The 22,371-nt window shown below is 45.6% G+C and overlaps 1 protein-coding gene across 1 annotated transcript in view; it reads left to right on the top strand.

Moving 5' to 3' along the window:
* The window catches only part of ADAMTS15 (ADAM metallopeptidase with thrombospondin type 1 motif 15), a 359,025-nt gene extending 336,987 nt beyond the window's left edge, over positions 1 to 22,038 (top strand). The window contains exon 8 of the mRNA XM_078681943.1: positions 14,152 to 22,038. Coding sequence (XP_078538069.1) covers positions 14,152 to 14,926 — 775 coding nt within the window. The 3' untranslated portion in view covers positions 14,927 to 22,038. The remainder of the gene's footprint in view (positions 1 to 14,151) is intronic.
* Positions 22,039 to 22,371: the final 333 nt, after the last annotated feature.

Raw genomic sequence — 22,371 nt, 5'->3', positions numbered from 1 at the left:
AAGCCATGATACTCCATAGGGCGTACCTCACCCCGGAGAGGATCCACAGGATGTTTCCCGACGCCCCCATCAGTGCCCGCGATGCAGGGCAGACGGGGCAGGCCTCCTACATATGCTTTGGTCATGCCCACAGCTGGGCGGTTACTGGAGTGAGGTCTGCCGGATAATGAGAGAGGTATCTCGGATACAGGTGAAGGAGAGTGCATTATATTGCTTAGTGGGAGCCCGTCCTCTCCCCAAACCATTAAAACCCAAATTGCGATTTATGGATTTAGCTCTCCTCTTAGCGATCAGGAAGATTACAATGCAGTGGAAGTCCCCGAGAGCGCCCAGGATGGAGACATGGCGGGCGGACGTGGTGAAATGGGGCAGAGCAGAATGTTTTGCCATTAGAAAGGAGGAGGAAGGCGGGAGGTTAAAAACCCCCAATGGCACTGGATTGGGAGGTCATGCTACTAGAATTAGACAGTATGGATCAGCCACTGTCCCAGGACAATTGAGCGCACTGCGACCCCGGGGGAATACTGCTGTGTATACTGAGCACTGAGGCGGGACGAAGGTGGTTAGAAGAGTTTCTATTGTATAACCCCACTATCTCTGGAATTTTAATCGCCCTGGAGCAATGCTTTGTTGATAACACGCTACCAGGGCAAAAAAATCCAGAGATAGACGGCGATGAATAACAAAGCACTAAGGACGCTTTGTGTTGTTCATCGCCGTTCCTTGATATGCCCCTAAACTTTTGAAATTCATTACGAATTTAGCCCCTGCGTAACAGGGCTCAAATAACTGGGTGGTTTACAAATTTTTGGGTGTTTTGCCTAGGAAAGTGTGACTATTTCTTGGGCAAAAACACACAAAGAAGCACAGCCCGGGGTTCTCACCTTTATGATACAGACCCGGAAGTACACCTGGACTCCTCAAACTTCCGGTGCTAACACAAAGCACAGTATAAAGTCTTCTCTCCTTTCTACTCTGAAATTGAATAGTGGCACAGGGATGGTTAGTCTCAGTCCTGCCAAGCGTCACGCAACAGGTGTGATGCTCCCGCATTTCAGTGCGGTGATCCGCATCACTGAAATGCATTGTCACGCATTTTCCACCTGTGCCAGGGCGTTTCTGTGCCCGGGCTCTCAGCCTCTCTCTGCTCAGCCCGAGTGCCTAAACAGTAAATCAGACTGCCGCAGCTCTCAGCTCTGTGGTGGCTAAGAGTGGCACGCTACAATGTATCAGTCTCTGACAGGGGCTGCCTGCTGTCCGACTTCACAGTTTGCCCTGGAAACTAGAATGCGCAAATGGTGCGGCGCCGGCGCGGCGCGTGGCTACACTCCTCATCTGCAGGGGGGCCGGGCCTCCTCATCTGCAGGGGGGCCTGGCTGCCCTCTAGTGAGTTGATTACTAGTGCAGAGCTCAGAGCTGTCAATCACACCGGCCGCGGTAGTGCTGTCAAGGCCGGAAGAACAGGAAGAAGTGCAGAAGCGGCGGGGGGGATTAGAGAGGGCAGGCTGCAGACGCTGTCTCTCTCAGCCATGGCTGGTGTCACTAGGTTTTAATTATGTTATGTGTCACGCTGACAGTTACCCCGGGATGTCAGAACGCTTCACAATAGGAACATCAGCACTAATACATGAGGAGAAAATTATTTATGAGACAACAAATTACAAAAATCAAACGTTACATTACATGAGGCAAAAGTGACAATCGTGAGCAAACAAAATACAAGAGATAGCAAACGGTGCATTACAGGAGGAAAAAGTGGCCTATGTACAAGTTATAAAGCGTACAAAGTAACAAGTAGAGCCTATAATACTGAAAAAAATGGCAGACACTCAAACCACAAGAACAAACGTTACATAGGCAATGGTGGCACTGGTGCAAATGTCTAAAGCAAACAATATGTAGGAGGTAGCAACCAGTGTGTTCGAATGAGAAAAGTGACACTCAGCAACTTAACAGCTCAGAGCTGTTAACTTCTTATTGTAGCCGCTTGCCTATGATGACTCAGACTCCTCGAGGCCCAGGCCCGGGGTCCCCATCTTGTGTGCTAAGCAATGGACTGCTTCGTGATCAGGCAAAGGGAGGGCCCGTTTTGTGTACAGTCCGGTTACAGGAGGGAGCAATAGGATTAGTCTCCTTCCATTGCTGGTGCTCTGCAACAGTTTCAAGAAGTTCTTGGAGTTTCTTGTTGCTCAATTGGCTGTAATTTCTGATATTTATAAGTTTCCCTCGTCTTAATTGCATGATTTTTGCTCACGAGAAAGTGTCACTCATAGTCGTTGAAATGTCACTCATATTTTCACTCAAATTTTTAAAATGTCACACATGGCAATCTGAAACCTTGGCAGCTATGTATTCTTTTCAAGAACTCTGAAGTGTTCGACTTTTAGGACTGGTACTGAAATTCAACCTTTTCCCTCGCATTGCAGGACAAAATACAAAGGTAGTGAATGCTCAATTCCGTGGCAACAAGTGTAGCAACGAACGGCGTCACTCTTCCATTGTTGTTGCCTTTAATATGCGTACGCTGCAGGCGGTTAGTGCTGGAAGTGGTGATGGCACGAGACAGACAGCACTGGAGCAGAGGCCACATTCTTTGTGTTGCTGATAATGTAATTTGTAGCTCCAAACACATGACTCAGAAAACCACATTGTTATATTTGGAAACAAAAGCCACACCACGTGAATTCTTTAGTCTCTTACTGAGTGGAGGCATCCAGCGAGAACACATGAACCTAGCAATAACTTTATGTATAGGTGTTTTATCGAGAGGGTCATGTCAGTGTGTTCTGCCGCTAAGCAGAGTAAATAAAAATCGTGTTACCACTACTAATTTTACTGACCTTGTAAACATAGAAGGCTGAGATACTTTTGCTGAATTAACGCATTTAGCAACTTTACGATCACATAAGTCTTTTTTTCTTTTTTGCAGTTTTATGTACAGTAAAATTTACCAAAGGTCATTTAGAGCACTGTATATGAGCACCCGTTTAGATTTGTTTTTTTAGGCACACAGAGGTTAAGGCTCAGATGTACTAACGCTTTGATGGGATTTACTATTAAATGCTAATCAGGATTTGTTTTGGATAGTTTGCCAAATTCGTGCAAAGTTGTGCTATTAGCTACCTTGTGTTACTTTGCGTCAAGAAAGCGTTCCGTGGGTGGTTCACATGCAAGCACCCTTGGTTTTTGTGCAAATCCCTGCCTACAAACATTTGAAGGCAGGTATTTGAACCAAAATGTTATGCCTCCTCCAGGCAGGCTTAAGAAGGAGAAATATTTTCATTTCTCCTTGGCTTTAGGCCTAGCCTCTAGACCATGGGTACTCACAAACTTTCTCTCGGGGCCAAATTTACTGTGTGGTTTGTGTCCGAGGGCTGCACTGGTGGGGGCGGGGTCAGTGGTGAAGGGGGCGGGGCTAGAGCAACAAAAAAAAACAGTGACCATGAGGTTGATCACAGGTCCCTGCAGCGGACGCCTTCGTCCACTGAGCCACCAGACCCGGCATACACACATCTCTCTCTCTCTCTGTTTCCCTCCCTTGCTCTCCCTCTCTCTCCCTCCCTCCCTTTCTCTCCCTCTCTCCCGCTGTCTCTGTCTCCCTCTGTCTCACTCACTCTGACTCTCTCACTCCCTCTCACTCCATCTCTCCCTCTGTCTCACTCACTCTGACTGTCTCACTCCCTCTCTTCCTCTGTCTCCCTCGCTCCCCTTCCCTCTCCCTCCCTCACTCTGAGGTCTCCCTCACTCTGAGGTCTCCCTCACTCTGAGGTCTCCCTCACTCTCCTTCCCTCTCCCTCACTCTGAGGTCTCCCTCTCTCTCCTTCCCTCTCCCTCGCTCTGAGGTCTCCCTCTCTCTCTTTCCCTCCCCCTCACTCTGAGGTCTCCCTCTCTCTGAGGTCTCCCTATCTCTCCTTCCCTCTCCCTCCCTCTCCCTCCCTCTGTCTCCCTCCCTCTGTCTCCCTCCGTCTCTCTGTCTCCCTCCCTCTGTCTCCCTCCCTCTGTCACCTCACCCTGCCTGTGTGCGCCCGGGCTGTGACAGCTTCCAGGCACACACACACAGCCGCACCCGAGCACTTCACAGGTCTTTCATGAAGCATTTTTGTTTTGCGTCCCACTCTGGAACAACTGTTTTCAATGCCTAGAGATCAGAGAAACTGTAGAGAGCGCTTGTCGCTCTTCCTCCTGAACTCTTAGGGCAACCCTCGCTTGCTCTGTTCCGCAAGGCCCTAAAAACCTGGTTTTTCTCTGAAGTGTACCGGTAAAGCTGACGCTGGTGGATTAGGTGTCAGGTGACCTGTTTTGGCGCCTTGATGCCCTTGGGCTAAGTTGCGTGATAAAAGACTCCTTTCATTCATTCATTCATTCATTCATTATATTTGTTACTGTGGGTCCAAGGTGTACGTGTGGGTCAGTACACATCTGTTGCGTGTAGCCCTGTGTCTGTCTATGAGTATCTCTGTCTGCCTGTCCGAGCACATCTCCATGCTTGCCTGTCTTTGGTATCTTTGTCTGCTAATCATGATGATTACTTTGTACTGTGAGTTACAGTCTGGAAGCTGGGTGTATTTTTGCACACATGCTATGACTGGGCTGAATCTTGTTCTTGAAGTCTGGGGGTTGGGTTTGCGTTTCCTATTACTAGTGATGTTAGCTGCTGGGGTCGTCTCAGAACTTACATTGTGAGAATGACAAACTGTTTTCGGGCAGCACGGTGCAGCCTGGAAGCCACGAGTCAAATATAGAATGTGAAAACGGCTACTTTAATGAGAAAGGTGCAATCTGTAGGTAAACATTCCCCTGGCAATGTGCCATTCAGAATAATTTAAAACCACAGCCTCACTAAGCATCCGCCTTCCCCTCCTGTAATAAGCTAACCATAACCTTGTAAAACAACAAAAACTTTAATCACGCCAAACCTACATTCATCCAAACATCCTTACATTTAGGACTTTAATATCGCCATCCAGATGCCACCCCCGCACCTTTTAACCTGAGTCTTAACAGAGCCGTGATTTAGATCTCGGTGGACGGGTTACTTTGTCACAACGGTGATGGACATTCCATCTGCCGAAATATAAATTACATAGGAAATAATGGGATCTATATTTCAGAGGACGGTGTAACCGTCATAGTTGGAGTAACCCGTCCGCCAAGATCTAAATCAGGCCCTAATTTCCTTAAAATCTTGACATCTTGTCCAAAAAAAGCCATCCTACCTGCACACCTGCTAATCTGCAACTCTGTAACCATTTCAATACGCAGTTGCGCCCTGTCTCATCAAAACAAGACCCCTCAATAACCAAGTAAAGGCAAGCCCTTACTATCCGCTGAATTAAAGGGGGACTGTCATTGCCCCTGCTGACTATGGGGCTGTACTTCACTAGAACAAAGGAGGGGTCAGTCCTAACTTCCTTCTTCTTTGAAGAGCCTGGCACCAGCTGTCTAACCTTCCCACCAATGGCATCCCCTGTGGTCACTGGACATAACCCGCTAGAAAAGCCCTGGGTGGTAGGGCTCAAAATCACTCACTCCCCCTAAACCCCCTTGGAGTTGATAGGGTGCTGCTCCGATTTTTTCCTAGTTCGTATTCTCTTTGCTCCTGTTAGCTCTGGGTTTGTTGTGGCACAGTTGATAGCTGTTAGCTATGCTTTCAAACCTCGCAGGTAGAAGCTGTGTTTTGAGGCGCTAAGGCCCACATGCTTTCTGCTGGGGTCTATCTAACAGTAGTGCTGTGATCCATAGGTGTGGGGACCCATCTAGTCTCAATTAGTGTATGTTTTTTAATGTCAAACTAGGAGATGGGTGTGTGTGGTAGGAGTTTCTTGCTTGTATTAGGGCCTATAGTGCATTTGCTAGGTCACTGGTTTTACAGCTTCCCCTTTTTGTGAAAATTAATATATTGCTGATCGACTGAGACCATTAAAGAAGAATATAGCTCTACATGAGTGCCTGTTAAAAAAAAAAAAGAAAAAGCATTTGAATAAAAAACGGTACCTTTGAACGGACACTCGCTTATACAGCGATGAAAGCTGCATTTCAAACTACTGACATTTATTTGATCTCTGAACGTGTTGTGATCTGCGGTTCAGCAGGCTCGGTAGTCACAGATGCCTATTTCCGGGCAGATGGTTGTTGTTTTCCACCAGTGTTCTGCCAGCGCTCGGGTCTTGTGGATGAGCCGAAACGCGCTGTTTTCTAGGGGGTAGTTTAGGAAAGGCGATCAGTGTGCATTTTCACCCGTGGCATGTCAATGTCGCAGTGTAGTTAACTTTACTCGAACTGTGAAGATGCCGCTCTGCTGATAACCCTGATCCCGCCCTGTGCCACGCCCTAATTTCCAGACACAAGCTTGAAAGACGCCTGAAGCGGCATATACGCATTTTAAGAACACTTTTAAAGGCTATTCTGTTTTGCACGAGCCCTCAGCAGTTGCATCAGAGATCCATGACAAAAGATTCCTGCAAGCGTACCCTTGGTAAAAGCTGGGGTGCGTCATTAGGGGGAGGAAAGAGCGAGATGTCGCACCCTCTTGAGATACCTTCACTGGGGAAATGGTTCACCTCTCGGAGCCCCTGCACCCCCACTCTGACTATGGCGGGATTCGCCCGGCCCCCACAGAGCAGCAGAATCTCTGCACTGCTGCAGACACTCTTAAAAAAAAAATAATAATAAAATAAATACAAACTCTGGCACAATGTCTGCAAGGTCCGCGGGCCGCCAGGGAAGGCTTGCCGGGCCGCCAGCGGCCCGCGGGCCGTACTATGAGTACCCCTGCTCTAGACAGTGTATGTGCTAGCTTTTGTAAGGCATATTGTACCTTCCATAGAAGGTCTTGTAGCCCGTCCACGGCTTACCATTGGTTGGATTTTCTTATCACTCTCATTTGTCTGCTTCTTACTCGTGTCTAGTCTGTCAATGTTGTGTTCGTCCCTCCAATGAAGCATTGCCTTTGTACTGTCACTTTAATTGGCTAGTATCTCTGCTTTCAGTGCTTGCTTTTGCCTATAACATGATACAAGCGTTTTTTTTTTGTATTTTTTGAAACTCCAAGATGCTGTGCAGCATGGCGGAAAACCATTGGCAAAGCCAATAGGTTGCTAAGGCGAGACCTATTTGCTTTGCCAATGCTAGTCTATTTTGCAAGTGTGCTGCATTGTACTGCACACATAAGCAGTAGGGAAAGTGTTACATCTTTTTTTCTCATGACACACGTATTTCTCTTAAAGGCGTTTGAAATATGCTGATGTCACAAATTGCTCTGCTAGTTGGCCTTTCACATGAGACGTTGAACTTCTGCAATGCTTTTGGACATGATAGCAATTTGATGCATTCTTCCCTTATGAGTGTAAAGTTATCGCATAATGTTCCTGATTTAACGGTGTTGACTCAGTGCTCATGTCAAATCCTTTTCTTTAACTTCAGCCAAACTGTACAACGTGGATAAAAGCTATTGGCAAGCCAATAGGTCGCTAATGCAAGACCTATTGGCTTTGACAATGGCTTTCCTACTTTGGAAGCATGCTGCATTGTACAGCGCACATGCAAAGCAGGAAGAGTGTTCAAGTATTGTTTTTGTAGTGGAATTTAGTCATGAGAAACAAATACGCCCAGTTTGCTAAGGAGAACAAGCATTGGCAAAGCCAATTGGTTTCGCCTCTGCGTAATCAGCTGATTTTGCCAATATTTTTTTTACATGTTGCACCGCAGCTCAGCATGTCTTAAAGTTAAAAAAGCATTTTGTCACAACTAGCTTTGATTGCATCCTATTGACTTTTGTCCTAATTTTAAGACATGCTGCACAGCAGCTCGCACTGCTTCGTAATATGTCTAACAAGCATTTACAATGCAATGGTCTCGGCATTATTAAAGGTAGAGCTATTGGCATTACTCTTGATTTTTTTTTTAAATCATAAATAAATAGCATTGTCATTTACATTGCCAATAGCTTAATCGTTAAATAAATGGCATTGTCATTTACAATGCCAATAGCTTAATCGCTCGCATATGCATGACCTATTGCATTTACACCCACACAGAGCCACACACACACACAGAGCCACCCACACAGAGTCATTCACATAGAGCCACTAACACACACACAGCCACCTACACAGAGCCACCCTCACACACACAGAGCCACCTACACAGAGCCACCCTCACACAGACAGAGCCACCCACACATAGAGCCACCTACAAAAACCGCTATCCACACAGAGCCCCCCCCACACGCACACACAGAGACCCACACACACACACACAGAGACCCACACACACACACACACAGAGCCACACACACACACACACACACACAGAGCCCCACACACACAAAGCCCCACACACACACACAACAAGGTCACCCAAAAGCAATACAAGTTGAAACTAAAATGTTAGTCAATCGGCTGATCTATCGAGCAAGATAAGCAATTTAGGAAGTGGACGCAAAAACCAAGCAGCGGGTTCTCTTGTCGACGAAGCAGCACCATATGTAAGGGAAATGTGTGTTCTCATTTTTACTTAGCTCGATGGAGTGGGTTATGTGTACATAAAAAGTTCATATAATCCACCGGACAGATACTCAGGTCCTCGAATAACTGCATATGCATGAGATTTGTTGGGCGGGAACAAAGTGCCCAAGTCCACTTCTGAGCAAATGTGATACTGGTGGGATGAAAAATCACAGGTGCAGCAACACGAAATCCAGTCCCCAACTTCACTTGTACTAAAGGAATTGACAGCTCCAACACACCGATCCTGTCGGGGAACGGAGTCTGTCAAGTGATGCTGTCAACGTCCCCAAGGTGTCTGACGGGTAACAGGATACTTACAGATTGGGGTGAGTTGGAGGGGAGGAGGGAAAGGGGCGAGGTTGGCGAGAAAGACCACCATAAGAGGCAGAACCCTCTTCCACCAGAATCTAACAAGGGAGAAAGGCAGGTTGAGTGGTTATGGAGACATAACCCGCCAGATATAGGTGCCCCCCCAGTAACTCCAACTCACCACTCAGGCCCGTGGCCTGCTGCAGCAAGGCTCCCGAGGTGCCATCGATGACTTTGACACTGCCCCGGCTGGTGACGGCTAGGATGGCGTTGAGTGCCGGGTGGTAGCTCAAGCTGTACAGCCCTTCTTCGTCGCAGCGTAGGCAGCCGTCCCGCACCGACAGGGTTGCTTGTCCCCCTCTGCCGCCACCTTCTGAAGCTCCGCCCGAGCCCCCAGGACCCCGGACAGCAGCCATCCTCCCCACAGCACTGCTGGGGCGACCGCGGCCTGGCCCACAGTGCTTGTGCGCTCCCGGCTCGCGGGGGCCGCGCGGGACAGTGGTAGCAGCTACCGCCGCTGCAGCACTACCGCCGCCAGTCACCATCCGGGTCCAGGAAGCCGCCACCAACACTTGGGCGCATGGGAAGTGACGCAGAAGGAAGCCGCTTGGTTACGCTCAGTACTAGCCCTGCTTCCTCGCAAGAAGGCATGCCTCTTGTGGCTCCGCATGTACTCAGTAGAAGGACCTGTCAAACCTCTGCTTTGCTTTGTTATCCGACTACGTCAGTGTTGCTGTCAGAAGATGGAGGTTTAGTTTTCTTCTGCTTCTATGACCGCACATTACTAATATTATTGTTAAAAAATTATCGTAATTCGGGTTATATGACGTACCTATATATGCTGACTCGGAAAGCAGAATTCGTTATCAAATACGTTTCTACTAAGATTTGATCTACTTAATTTCATCCCGGCAGTTGCTATTGAGCCTGAATCCTAAACATACATTACAACATTTTTGAAGAGGGAAGTGGAAGATTAAACAAGAAAAACGCAAAATGGCGGCCGCAACTCCGAAAATTTCGGATTCGGGGGCGTGTTTTTGGCGTTCTGAGTGACGGATGACGTCACAGTTGAAAGAAGGCAAAAAAACACGCCCCCGAATCCGAAAGAGACAGGGCTTGAACTGAGTGATGCCCTCTCATCCAATGACTGGCCTCCGTTTAGGGAGCCAGCCAATGGAAGAGAGAGGCAGGTTCAAGCCCCATACTCCAAATCATTAAATCTCCCACCGGAGACTGCGCAAGCGCAGCCTTCGGTCCTCGACCTAAAAAGGATTAGGAAACCAAATAGATTTCGCAGAGGTGAAACCTATTGTCTTTGCCATAGCTTGTTGCAAAGGAGGAACAATGTTTGTAATTGCTGAAGATCTCTAAAAGGTGGGTTTCTTTGACCAACAAAGTGGTTTTAAAGTGGCACAGCCTGAGACTATGTGGTATTATGGCCAGAGCTTTTGACTTTGGAAGTAGAAACTGTGTTTGAGTCCTGGCGTCAGCTAAACATCCTGTGATTCAAGGCAAATCGCTTAATCTCACTGAGCCTTAAAAAATTAATGTGACGTGTAATATAGCAGGTGCTCATATAAAGCGTGTAAATGCCCTTGGGACGCGTTTGTGCTACATGAAACTAAAGTAAAAAAGAAGGCTAATGATAATAACAAATACATTTTAAAAATACTAAAGTCAGATTTAGAATCCTGGAATGAAGCTGCACCATCAGAGAGGTGGCCTTCAAATTTGCTCCAGGCGGCACTGGACTGCAGTAGGTTGGCGACCGCAGTCCGGGGGGGTCACAGGTCCGCATCATTAGGCACCTGGGCCTCAGCCAGTCCATGCAGCACAACGTGTTGCAAGCTGCAGCGGTGGGTACCCTGCTGCACTGGCTGCCAAATTAAAACTGTGCTGTGGGTGGCACCCTGTGCCTATAGTTGTGTGTGTCACACTCTGTCCAGCTGTCTCTGCAGTAGCGTTTGGGCAAATGAGCATAAGATGACTGACTCTCGTGACACCCTCTCAGTGAATCTGAATGTGCCAGTAGGGTGAAATTCTACATTGTAGCCAGCACAGAATGAGCTGAGTAACCCAGCCCCCAACCTGTTGCAAGCAGCGCGCTGCTCGTTAAGAGCTTTGCTCAGTTAGTGTGGTGTTAATAAGCAACACAACGGTTTGCTGAGGAGGCGCTATAAATGCGTGACAATGCATTGCAGTGTTGTGATGCTGACCACCACATTGAAATGCATTAGTCTAATGCCTGATGCGTGGTACTTGGCAGGGCTGCAGAAAAAAAAAGCTCTGCTGTATTTCGGGTAAACTGGCAAAGCAGCAACTATTTTGCTATGCTCACTGGAGCCTAAAAGCAACTAATGCATCAAGAAGGTGCAGCTAGTATTGATTTTCAGGGGTTTAGCAAGAAGTGTTTCTAGACTAAAGGGGGTGTTCGCGATAATTAACCCATTTCTGTCAACTTCCATACAAGGATCACAGATAAGGATAGAAGTGTATTGGCAGAGTGGTGTAGGTTTACTAAGGGATGCCATATGAAAGAGAAGATTGCATGAAAAGTAATAAAGGTCCAAATTTTTATCCGCCCCCCCCCCCCAAACATTGCTTACAGGGTTTCTGGACAAAATCTTACATTTATAAGATAGATTTGTGCTGAAAACAGGGTACTTTCTCACTTTCATTGAGTTTCATACAAAAACATTGTTCCTACCAAATCTTGCTCCGAAGGTCACAGTAATCTCTTGTTACAGCATTTACATAGCGCATTCAGGGAGGCTGAAATGTTTTACAACAAATTCCCTTTACTTCCACGACCCGCAGGCGGTCGATCGTGTAAGCTTGCAAACCTGCCAGTGTTTCAAGCCAGGCATCTCTGGCCAGCAAATGCAGTGCTTGGCCCCATCCCACCAAGCAGCAACACCAGCTATCAGTATCAATCCTTAAATATCACAGAATGCCTCAGAACCAGGGATTATGTAACTCTTGGTGTGCATTTCGAAAGCGCTATGTGTTGGTAAAGAGATTGGGGCAAGAAAGCCTTTAGATGCACTGGTATGGAGAGCTCATTCCGAAATGAAATAAAAAAGTATCTTCAATGCGAGTAGCCAGTGGAAGGACACTGGCCAGTTCCCAGTAGCCAGAACCCAGAAGATGTACTTGCCCCAAGCTCCATGCCATGGCATGGAAAGCAAAGCAGAGCAGGAAGTGAAAGCAGACAATGTGCTGGCCAATCAGAAGCACGTAAATTAGAGTGACATTGGAAAAGATGAATGGTATGTTCAGGCAAGTATTGGGTGGGTTCTAAGCCCCTTTTAAGATTTTTTTTTAATACAAGAGATGTTGTAAGTGCGGGCGAAACCTAAAAACTGCCTTCGAGCATAGGCAAAGGAAAAGCAGATACTTAGCCAACAACATGAAAACCAATAACGATAAATACAAAAAAACTTTGCTTTTGCAAGTAAAACTTCAGCCACACCTACATGCATGTAGAAAGAAAAAAACGTTACTAGGCTGCTGAAAGTTGGTTAGAGAGCTTGTGCCCATACTATTATTATTGACATGAAACCTGCATGGTCCCTGCTGAGGAATTTTCAGTATCTGATATTGGTGACGTTTTTAGGAATTTTAAGGCACTTTTAATAAAAAATTCTAATTATTGTTTTTAATATTGTAATTGAACTATTTTTTTCTTATTTCCTGTAAAGAAGTATTTTGGGGTACATAACTACTTTGGGATATGACAGTGTACAGCACTCGTGTGGTATCTTTGGTTGGCTGTGACACCCACGGCATATCTCATGTGTAGACATTCGACTTGAAGCATGAAGATGAGACACTTTAAGATGTCACAGCTCTTCCCAGTCAGCGCATTGGGCTCGACAGGTCTAAATAGCTGGCATTGTCTCAGTTAATTTCCATTGGCCTTCATTACTTCAAGTCAGGTCTTTCTTGTCAAAGATTCAGTATTCATTGTCCTAATCCCTCTCTCTCCTGCCTCTTGTTCTCCTCCGGACCGTCGATCAGGATTTCGTTAATTACTGCAAATTGCTGTAAGGAGAGTTTGAGATGAGGGTGTTTAGGAGGGGGCGGTGTTTCAAGACACAAAAAGGGAAGAAAGACTTACCAGCAGGAAGGAAATAGAAAACATACTTCTTCCCAGCCAAATTATATAAGTTTATATGTGTCTCTGGAGAGGCTTGCCTCACACAGGAAAATATACTTTACTGCTATTCTTCTTTAGTTTTATTAATTCTATATATTTTAGTTTTCCACTAGGTGAATTCTGTTCCCTAAGCTATGTAAAACTCACATAGTTAGGATTGCGAGAAGAAATGGTGAAATGAGACAACTCCTGCTTCTCACGCCTTCTATAACATAAATGTAAAGGAAATATTTCTGTAGATAGTTGTCCTCCCTTTAAAGTAGATGTAGAAGAAGACCTCACTTACTCTGCGATGGTCACTTCTACCTAATGTCTCAGACTACCCGAACATTATTGAACATGCATGGTCTGTACATTATTAGATATGCATGCCCAGGGCAATATTCAATATGGATGCCATTGCTTTATTGGACCTACATGCCCCATTACGTTATTTGAAATACCTGCTGTAAGTCTTATTGGAAATGCATGCCTAGTGCATTATTGTATATACATTCCTAGAGAATTATAAGATACCCAGTTTCAGATCTGACACCCCAAAGCATCCTTTCATTTCTCTCACTCCTTTACAGCCACTGAATAGCAGGACTAAGAAGTACCATATTCTAATTGTGATAGTTTGTTGGGGGAGGGGCAGCTAGGTGACATCTGTCCAGGGCTGACATAGGATACCGCACTGGCAAGATCACATCCTATTGATGACACTTAGTGCATGACGTGGTGGGTAACAATGTTGTAATGCTTCCTTACCGGCACAGGACTGTAAGATGTCTTTCTTCCAGCTCTGAGACAGCTGTATAGAACAGCCTGGCGGACACCAGTCGTTTGCCCACATAGCAGTCCAGGACTGGTAATATGCCACCTTTACAGTGCTCTCACAGCAGACAAGCAGAACAGTACAAGACTGACAAGATTATGTCTATAGGGAGGTTTGTCCTTGCAGGCACTATAGATGCTGCAGAGCAATACTGGTGTATTGCTACTTGGGCTTTCCGTGGCTCATTGATCTATACCTCAGTACCATCTCAATTAGCGGTCTATCTCGATTTCGCACAAAATGTCATCGGATTCTTATATCACGGTTAAGTTGTTCAAATGGGGTTGCATTTCTCAGTTTGACAAAATGATCAACTGTGAAGAGCAAATAACAATTGGCTACCTTTTTTCTTTCAGACACGGCTATAACTTTGTGGTGACGATCCCTGCTGGAGCATCCAACATCGACGTGCGGCAGAGGGGCTACAAAGGCCTTGTGAGTGATGACAACTACCTTGCAGTGAAGACAACACAGGGCAAGTACCTGCTGAACGGCCACTTCATTGTGTCTGCTGTGGAGAGGGACATCATGGTCAAGGGGAGCATGCTGAAGTACACCGGGACAGGCAGTGCCATAGAGGTTCTCCAGGCTTTCAATCCCATCCAGGAGCCACTGATTATTGAGGTTCTCTCTGTCGGCAAGATGACTCCACCCAGGGTGCGCTGGTCCTACTACTTGCCCAAGGATCACAAGGACGACAAATACCGCAAGGATGGGAAAAGTGGACAAGTGCTTAACAACAGTGTTCAGAGTATGTCCAACCGACTGGATCCTAATCAGCCTAACTACAAAAGACCAGCTTCCAGGTGGGTGGCTGGTAGCTGGGATGTATGCTCTGTCACCTGTGGTAATGGGCTTCAGAAGCGGTCAGTCGAATGCCATGACTCCTATGGCCAGTCAGGTTCAGACTGTGAAGCTGCACAGAGACCTATGGACACCAGGGCCTGCGGTGACCCATGTCCCCGGTGGGAGACTGGGGAGTGGAGCTCTTGCTCCAAAACGTGTGGCCGAGGTTTCAAGAGGCGCTATCTCAGGTGCACAGCGGGACCTGACCTTCCCCTCCCCAGGGACCACTGCGGCATCAGGAGAAAGCCACAGGAGCTGGACTTCTGCATACTGCGACCTTGTTGACCTGTTTGAGACATTGAGACAAAGGCATCTGCAGCACTCCTATGCCCTCGACAGCCAGCAAGTAAGCCGCTGAGTTGACTGAGCGGTAGAGATGCTATCTGTTAAACAATTCCTTGAAACTTTATTGTAGGCCAAAGCGAACCAGAGACTTATGGCTAATTCTTCCAAAGAAGCAGGAAGAGATGGTGAAGGAGTAGCCCCCACCGAGTTAAACAATCTACCTCTTAACCTGAACAATATAGAATATTGGTGCCAAAATAACTGAATGGTGGGTATGGGGAGGAGAGAAGGAGGGAAGGAGTTAAAGGAGAAGTCAGAAAGATGATAACAAGGGAAGTGAAGGATTAACACCCAGCATCCTGCTAGGACATATTGAATGTGGGCAGGTCACAATCAGAGAAGATCTTTCCTACATTTAATGTCATCCAGTTCATTAATGTGTCCTCCCCCTATAAGCACGAAGATGAAAATTCTAAGTGTAGGTTGTTGAATGGAACCAAGTTGTGGACATCAGTTCAGAGACCAGAGCTGGGGTCCCGCCATGCCTCTGTTGGCCTGTTCCATCGAATCACGGTGCTCCTATTGAGTTTGTCATTGAGGACAACCATTCAATGCCAGTTTGGAATGTTGCCCTTAAGAACTCTGTTAATGATGGTGCTTTTTAGACACTCTTTTCAATATTTTCTCTGGAAGTGTGTGACCGTCCATAGAGAAAAAGGACAGCCTAGTACCTCACCACTTGGGAACGGAGTATTTCATTAAGTGTTACATGTGTTTTCTTTGTGCTCACTTGCAGAAAATTCGGTACCAAGCAGTATTACTGTCACACAAATTGTTCACTTACTAAGAGCAAGCTGAGTGGATCACTGTAAAGAAACTGTATTTGCATATTTATGGACAACAAGTTGAAAGATTTCCAGGGCTGCTGCCTTATGGGTCCCATACTCACTGAACCCAAGCTAAGAGTCTTTCTTGTGTATCCCGCACTCTTTGACACTAAGGAAGAAGCTCCCCAGAACTAGAACTGTTAGGGCCAAATACCCACTGACAGCAAACTAAGAGCTTCCCAGGACTACATCCTTAAGGGTTATACACTCCAAGACATCAGTGAAAGAGATCTCCAGAGGTACAGCCTTAACAGTTTTAAGCTCAGAGACGCCAAGCTAATATCGCTCAAGAACTATAGCCTTAAGGGTCATAACGTTGCTGACGCCAGGCTAAGATCTCTTCAGCACTACAGCCTTAAAGTTTGTAAACTCACTGACACCAAGCTAAGAGCTCCTCACAACTACAGTATTGTGTTTTACGCAATGATTTACACCCAGGTAAGGACGCTCCAAGTGGTATAGAGCCATATGCATCACACACACATTGACTCCCGTCCAAGAGATACTCAGGAATTCAGCCTTTGGATCCACTGATCCTGAGACTCTGAACTTAATGCCTGGATTCACTACAGCATCAGATGGCTCACGTTTGAAGATGCTAGGCCTAATCCTTCACCTATTTGCAAACTATGGAGCCTCTCACACATTCGTGGCCATCTTAAAGCACTGCAGTACTCCATCCTAATGAACACCATGCTTTGCAGCTGTTTGGCCTTGTGAGTTTGATACTTGAAAACACTAGGATCAAAGCTCACCAGTTCTATGGTCTAGTTGGTCCTACATCCAATGACATAACGCTAATAGATCTCCAGGACAATTTGAAAATGGGCCCTATTCTAACTGAGGCTGAGGATGGAATTATCCAGTACTACAGCGTCAAGGGTTGAAACCTCGGGGACATTGGGCACTACTTTTACTGGCATCAAGCTATGTTTTCCCCAGTAGCACACCATTCTTGATCCCAGACTCACTGACACTGAGATAATACCGCTCCAGCACAATGAATGCATGTGCCTCATTGTCACTTTCCTGAGCCACTGAATCAGGATCAGAGTTCCTAAGTTCTACAGCATCAAAGGTCCCTCAGCACTGACTCTGAGCTAATATCTCCTTAGTACTTGAACGTGAAGGGTTTCACACTCTCTGAAGTTGGGCTGAGAGTTACCCAGTGATACAATCTGATTCCCCAACACTAACTGGTAGTGAGCTAGGAGCTCATCAGTAAGAGTACTGCCTTGTGGGTCCCAGCAATCAGTAACCTCAATGTGAGAGCTTCTCAGAACCACTGTCTTCTCAGCCACACAGCTACTTCTCTGAGTGAAGAACTTAGAAGTACTACAATCTTGAGCCCAGCAGTGAGAGATTTCAAGCTAAGACGTCCCAAATTCTACACCTGCCCAGTACATCAGCCTCAAGGCTTAAACAGTCACTTGCATGGAGCTAAGAGCATCACAGTGCTACCACAACATGAGACCCAAACTCTCTGACATGAGTTTATAGCTCCTGAGCACCATAACCCCTTAGGTTTCACACACTCTGACATGAAGCCAGGAGCTCCCCACTAACGTAAGCTTTTTGGTAATGTACTCATTGGCATCCACCTAGGATTTTCCAGTACTGCAACCTCTTGGGTCTCTCATTTACTAGAATTGAGCACAGGACTCCCAAGTGCTAACATCTTATAGGTCACTGGCTCTCAGCTAAGAGTTCCCACGTACGCAACCTTGTGGGCATCATGTTTACTCAATAAACTTTATTCGGTTCACACAATAGGAAACCATAAAAGTTATAAGTTACAAATACATTGTGGCCCACTTTAAAAATACATAGTACATATTGCAGTAAGTGTATGGTCCCAAACTTACAGAACACTAATTCCAATATGCATTCAATTGATAAGTTATAAGGAATACATTACAGTCTGAGAGATAAAAACAAATTATTTGATAAATACTCAGGAAACAGCTCTCTAGTTATATCACCTAAGGAGTCCACAGTCATTGTTTGTGCCTCAAGAACTCCTCACAAATACAACCTTGTGGATCCAGCACTAAAAGTTATGAACGCCCCAGTTCTACAGCCTCTTGCATCCCATGCTCACTGACTCATGGTAAGAGCAACAGCAACAGGGCCTCTCACTCACTGATAAGAAACTAAGGGCTAGATGTAGGTAATTCTATTTTACCACTTCTTAAATACCGAATTTTACCGATTCGGTATTTAAGAAGTGGTAAAATAGAGGGGGGGGGATGTAGGTAACACAGACTCGGTAAATACCGAATCGTTAAGATTCGGTATTTACAGATTCTGTAAATACCGATTCGGTAATGCCCATTGATTCCTATGGGCATTGAAGCCCATAGGAATCAATGGGCATTACCGAATCGGTATTTACCGATACGGTAAATACCGATTCCAGCAAGGGTGCAGGGGGTGTCACTTTGACACCCTCTAGCACCCCAAAGACGGGCATGTGTGCCATGTGGCACACAGACATGCCCTAAGGGCATGTCTGTCTGTCACATGTAAAATACCGAATCTGTAGGGCCTTTGGGACTCAGAAGAGTCCCACCTACATCTGGGATTTACCGAATCAGTAAAAATACCGATTCGGTATTTTACAGATTCGGTAAATTTACCGAATCGGTAAATTTACTGAATCTGTAAAATGATGCCCCTACATCCCAAATACCCATTTACCGGTCGGTAACGGCCGAAATCGGCCGTTACCGGTCGGTAAATGGCCTCCTACATCTGGCCCTAAGAAAGAGTTTCAGAGTACTAAAGACTCGATGATCCTACACTCACTGACAATCAGGTTACAATTTCTCAGGACTTAACTACAGCGTCCATAACACTAAGTTCCCAGACACTGGGCTAAGAGCGCCCTAGTTCTTCAACCTCCTGGGCATTACGTTAAAGTGACATTGACCTAAGAGTCCCTCACAAGTATTGCAGACTTCTGGGCCGAATGCACACTAACACCAAGCTGAGAGATCCTAAGACTAAACTAAAAACACATGGGCCTCATGCTCACAGACAGTCAGCTAAAATCTCTCAAGCACTATAGCCTCATAACTGCAAGTTATTCCTATTTTTCAAAGTCAGAGCGGATCACAAAATTCTGAAATCCTTTCATCCCCTAGTTCTGCTATCTTCTAGAGTCCAATCACTGTAGAATCATTTAGCCCAACAATTAAGCAATCATCTGCAAACTACCAATATACTGGGACTAATGAAAGCATGTTTCCGCCCTGCACACAGCACTGAATCTGTGCTTTTGGAAGTAATGAGTGACCTGACATTAGAAGCTCACTAACACAAATACCCTGATATTACTGGATCTATCAGCTGCATTTCATACAGTAGTTCATGAGCCCAATATCATTGCCTTCAGGCAGTGGGCTGCTCTGGAACGGTGCTGAATTGGTTTACCTCATTTGATAAGGGCCATTTAAAGTCTATCAGACGGCAACCTTTCTGTGCTCCTGAGACCTCATTGTTATATGGCACGGATCTGCTCTTTCACCCCATCTTTTCAAAGCCTATATCTGTCATCTGGTAAAACTACTACACATTTGAGGGTGATTTGGGAAATGCGTGTCTGTCTCTTGGAATGAGAGCTTTTAAAAGTGTGTGAGTGGTGTGTGTCCATGCTCTGGGGCTATATACATCCTGACGTTAAGAAGTGTTTGTGAGTGTTTGCAGATTTGTGTACAGGTCGCGGCAACCCAGAATAATAACCTTGGATAGAGAGGGGGACTGTTCCTCTATCTGTTTAATTCCATTCTTGGACTCAACAAAAAATAATCAGGCAATATTTATACATAGATTGCCTGGCCTCCAGAAAGTACTTCCATTGCCGCAACAGCGACTTGTTTACAAACATGACCATCATTGAGGACTTTCTGCCTCGAAGGGATTGCCACGTACATGGTGGGAGGTGCTTCAGGGGAAAAATAATCTATGTAAGTCGGTCTGGCAAGCCTAGCTGGCCCAGCAGATCTCTGGTTTGTTCCAAGAACAGCATAACTAATATCTCCCCATGTCCTGGGAGTTTTCTTCCAGCATGTGCAAGGCATTTCAGGACTTTTCCTGCCAGGGACAGCCATATGTCCTTGACGGAAACGATTTGTCAGGAAATGGCATCAGAGAGGCTACACCTAATTCATTATTGAGAGCCTCCTGTGCCATTTCCACCAGCATCAATCTGACAACAGGGTCTTCTCAATGGCAGGGCTGGCCGCGACTCCATCTTTGAAAGCAGTAGTGGGGCATATAGGCATCTATTTTTTTGGTAAATGTCCGATACCACAGACTCATTAATGAATCCTCAAAGCATTTTATTTCTACTTATTTTGATAATCCTAGGGCCGCGACTCCATCTTTGAAAGCAGTAGTGGGGCATATAGTCATCTATTTTTTTGGTAAATGTCCGATACCACAGACTCATTAATGAATCCTCAAAGCATTTTATTTCTACTTATTTTGATAATCCTAGGGCCTTGCATGCAGGCTTCCCCAAAATATGTTTGTTTTGTTCTGGCTTGGCGTGAGTGAGAATATTCTACTCCAGTGCATAAAAACTTTGCCAAAAGGCAAGCATTTGAGTGGGCAAAATAAGTGATCAGTTGTGGATTGATGTCTTTCATTTGGCATGCCCTCCCCTAAAACTCAGGTGTCTCCCAGTTCTGTCTTGCTCGTTTCTCCTTCAGTTCTGGGCACTTTTTTTTCTTTAGCGTCAGAGGCCAGGCTCATGTTTGGGCTAAACTTTACTGATGAGCTATAATGACAGAGAAAGATTACTGGAATTGCTTATTTCAGGTTGACCTGGAGGTATTTTAACACTCAAAAAGAATGACACAGGTGCTAATAATATATTAAGATCAGACGTGGTTGGTTTTATATAAATCACTGGTCAAAGAATTCACCACAGCTTTGTCATTTTTTAGGGTCTATTTAGTAGATTGAAATGCTCTACTTGATCATCTCTCCACCTCATATGAGAGTCTCCAGAACTGCTGTACTGCATTTCCCCAGAAAAAAGGCCTTTGGTTTTAACCAGGGTCTTTGTCTTAAAGTTGTATTAAAATTTTGTATGCATGCAAAACAAAAAGAACCTCCTTCCTGAATCAGGATTTTGTAGAATATTGTATATATTGTATAAGGTGCAGAGCAGTATTTCATTCCAGTCCGGTGCTTAAATTGTAAAAGACTAAGCACCGGGGCTCAGGAACCCAAAGCAGGTACAATCGAAGGTCGGGCTGCTGACTACTACAGCTGTGTAGTCTTGATTCCAAGTCATGTCTCTTTAATCCACCACTAGACACTCCATTTCTCTCACTCTTACAGGTTCTTTTTCATCCTTGCTTTTTCCCTTTGTCACTATTTGTCTGCCTTTCTTCCCCTCCTCCTTTATACATTTTGTGTTTTTCTTCCTCTTGCTTTGGATCATAATATGTTGAATGAAAATAAGTGCTGGTCCCTAAAATGAGAGACTGTGTGGGCTACCTCTTTGAGTTGATTTAGCAGGATCATATAGCAGTCATGTGCTAAGGAGTCTGGGTGTTTTTCACCTCTGTCAAGCCCAGAGTCAATAGTTGTGATGGCTTGTTTATATATGATGTGATGCGGCCGTGCTGAGATTAAGCAAAGAGCTTTTAGGAGCCCTGCCAGGTGGAGGATTGCATCCTGATCTGTCCTTTGTAAGAATTCTCATCTACTTTCCAATTATAGAGTGTGAGCAAGGAGACATGTTGTGATCTATATCTTCACAGGTATTTATGTTGTGTGTGCATGAGTGTGAGGGTCATGTATGAATATCAGAATGCAGCAATTGGATAGTGTGTCCTTTTTTGAGAAGTGTGCATTTGTGTGTGTGTGTGTGTGTGAGTGTGTGTGTTTGTGGGTCCAAAGCCTCACGTTTTCCAACAGATGGGCTTTGAGCCAGACACCCCCACACATCTACATGATATGTTCAATACAGATTCACAAGTGCCATATCCACTGAAAGGTTTTAGGATTTCCACATTTAATTAACAATATACCATGAATCTATTGAGAATACATACTTAGGGGCCAATTCACAGGACTAATCTGAGATAAAATCCTAAACTTACTACTTTTGGTGTTCACAGAAGGCATTTAGTAGTAGTAAAGTTAGGACTCCTAACTTTACTACTACTAAACTGAGACAAAATCCTAACTTTACGACTTTCGGTATTCACAAAAGGCCAGCCACGGCCAGTGGAGGAAGTTCCAGTGGGGCAGAAAGGCGGGGCAGGGGAGGGGCAGGGTGGGGGGTGCTAAAAACCGGAATATGGATAATTGGAGGTAAGTAAACAATTTAATAAATAAAATGAATTTCGTAGCGCGCCCTGCATCGCAAAATGCGATGCAGCGTGCGCTACGAAATTCGTTTTGTTAATTAAATTGTTTACTAACCTCCAATTATCCATATTCCGGTTTTTAGCACCCCCCCCCCCCACTCTGCCCCTTCCCCGCCCCGCCTTTCTGCCTCACCAGAACTCCCTCCACGGGCCACGGCTGCAAAAGGCA

Source organism: Lissotriton helveticus, chromosome 3_1 (genome assembly GCF_964261635.1).
Source record: "Lissotriton helveticus chromosome 3_1, aLisHel1.1, whole genome shotgun sequence".
Lineage (NCBI taxonomy): Eukaryota > Metazoa > Chordata > Amphibia > Caudata > Salamandridae > Lissotriton > Lissotriton helveticus.
Note: the sequence above shows the minus strand (reverse complement) of the source record. Positions and strands in the feature narration are given on the sequence as shown.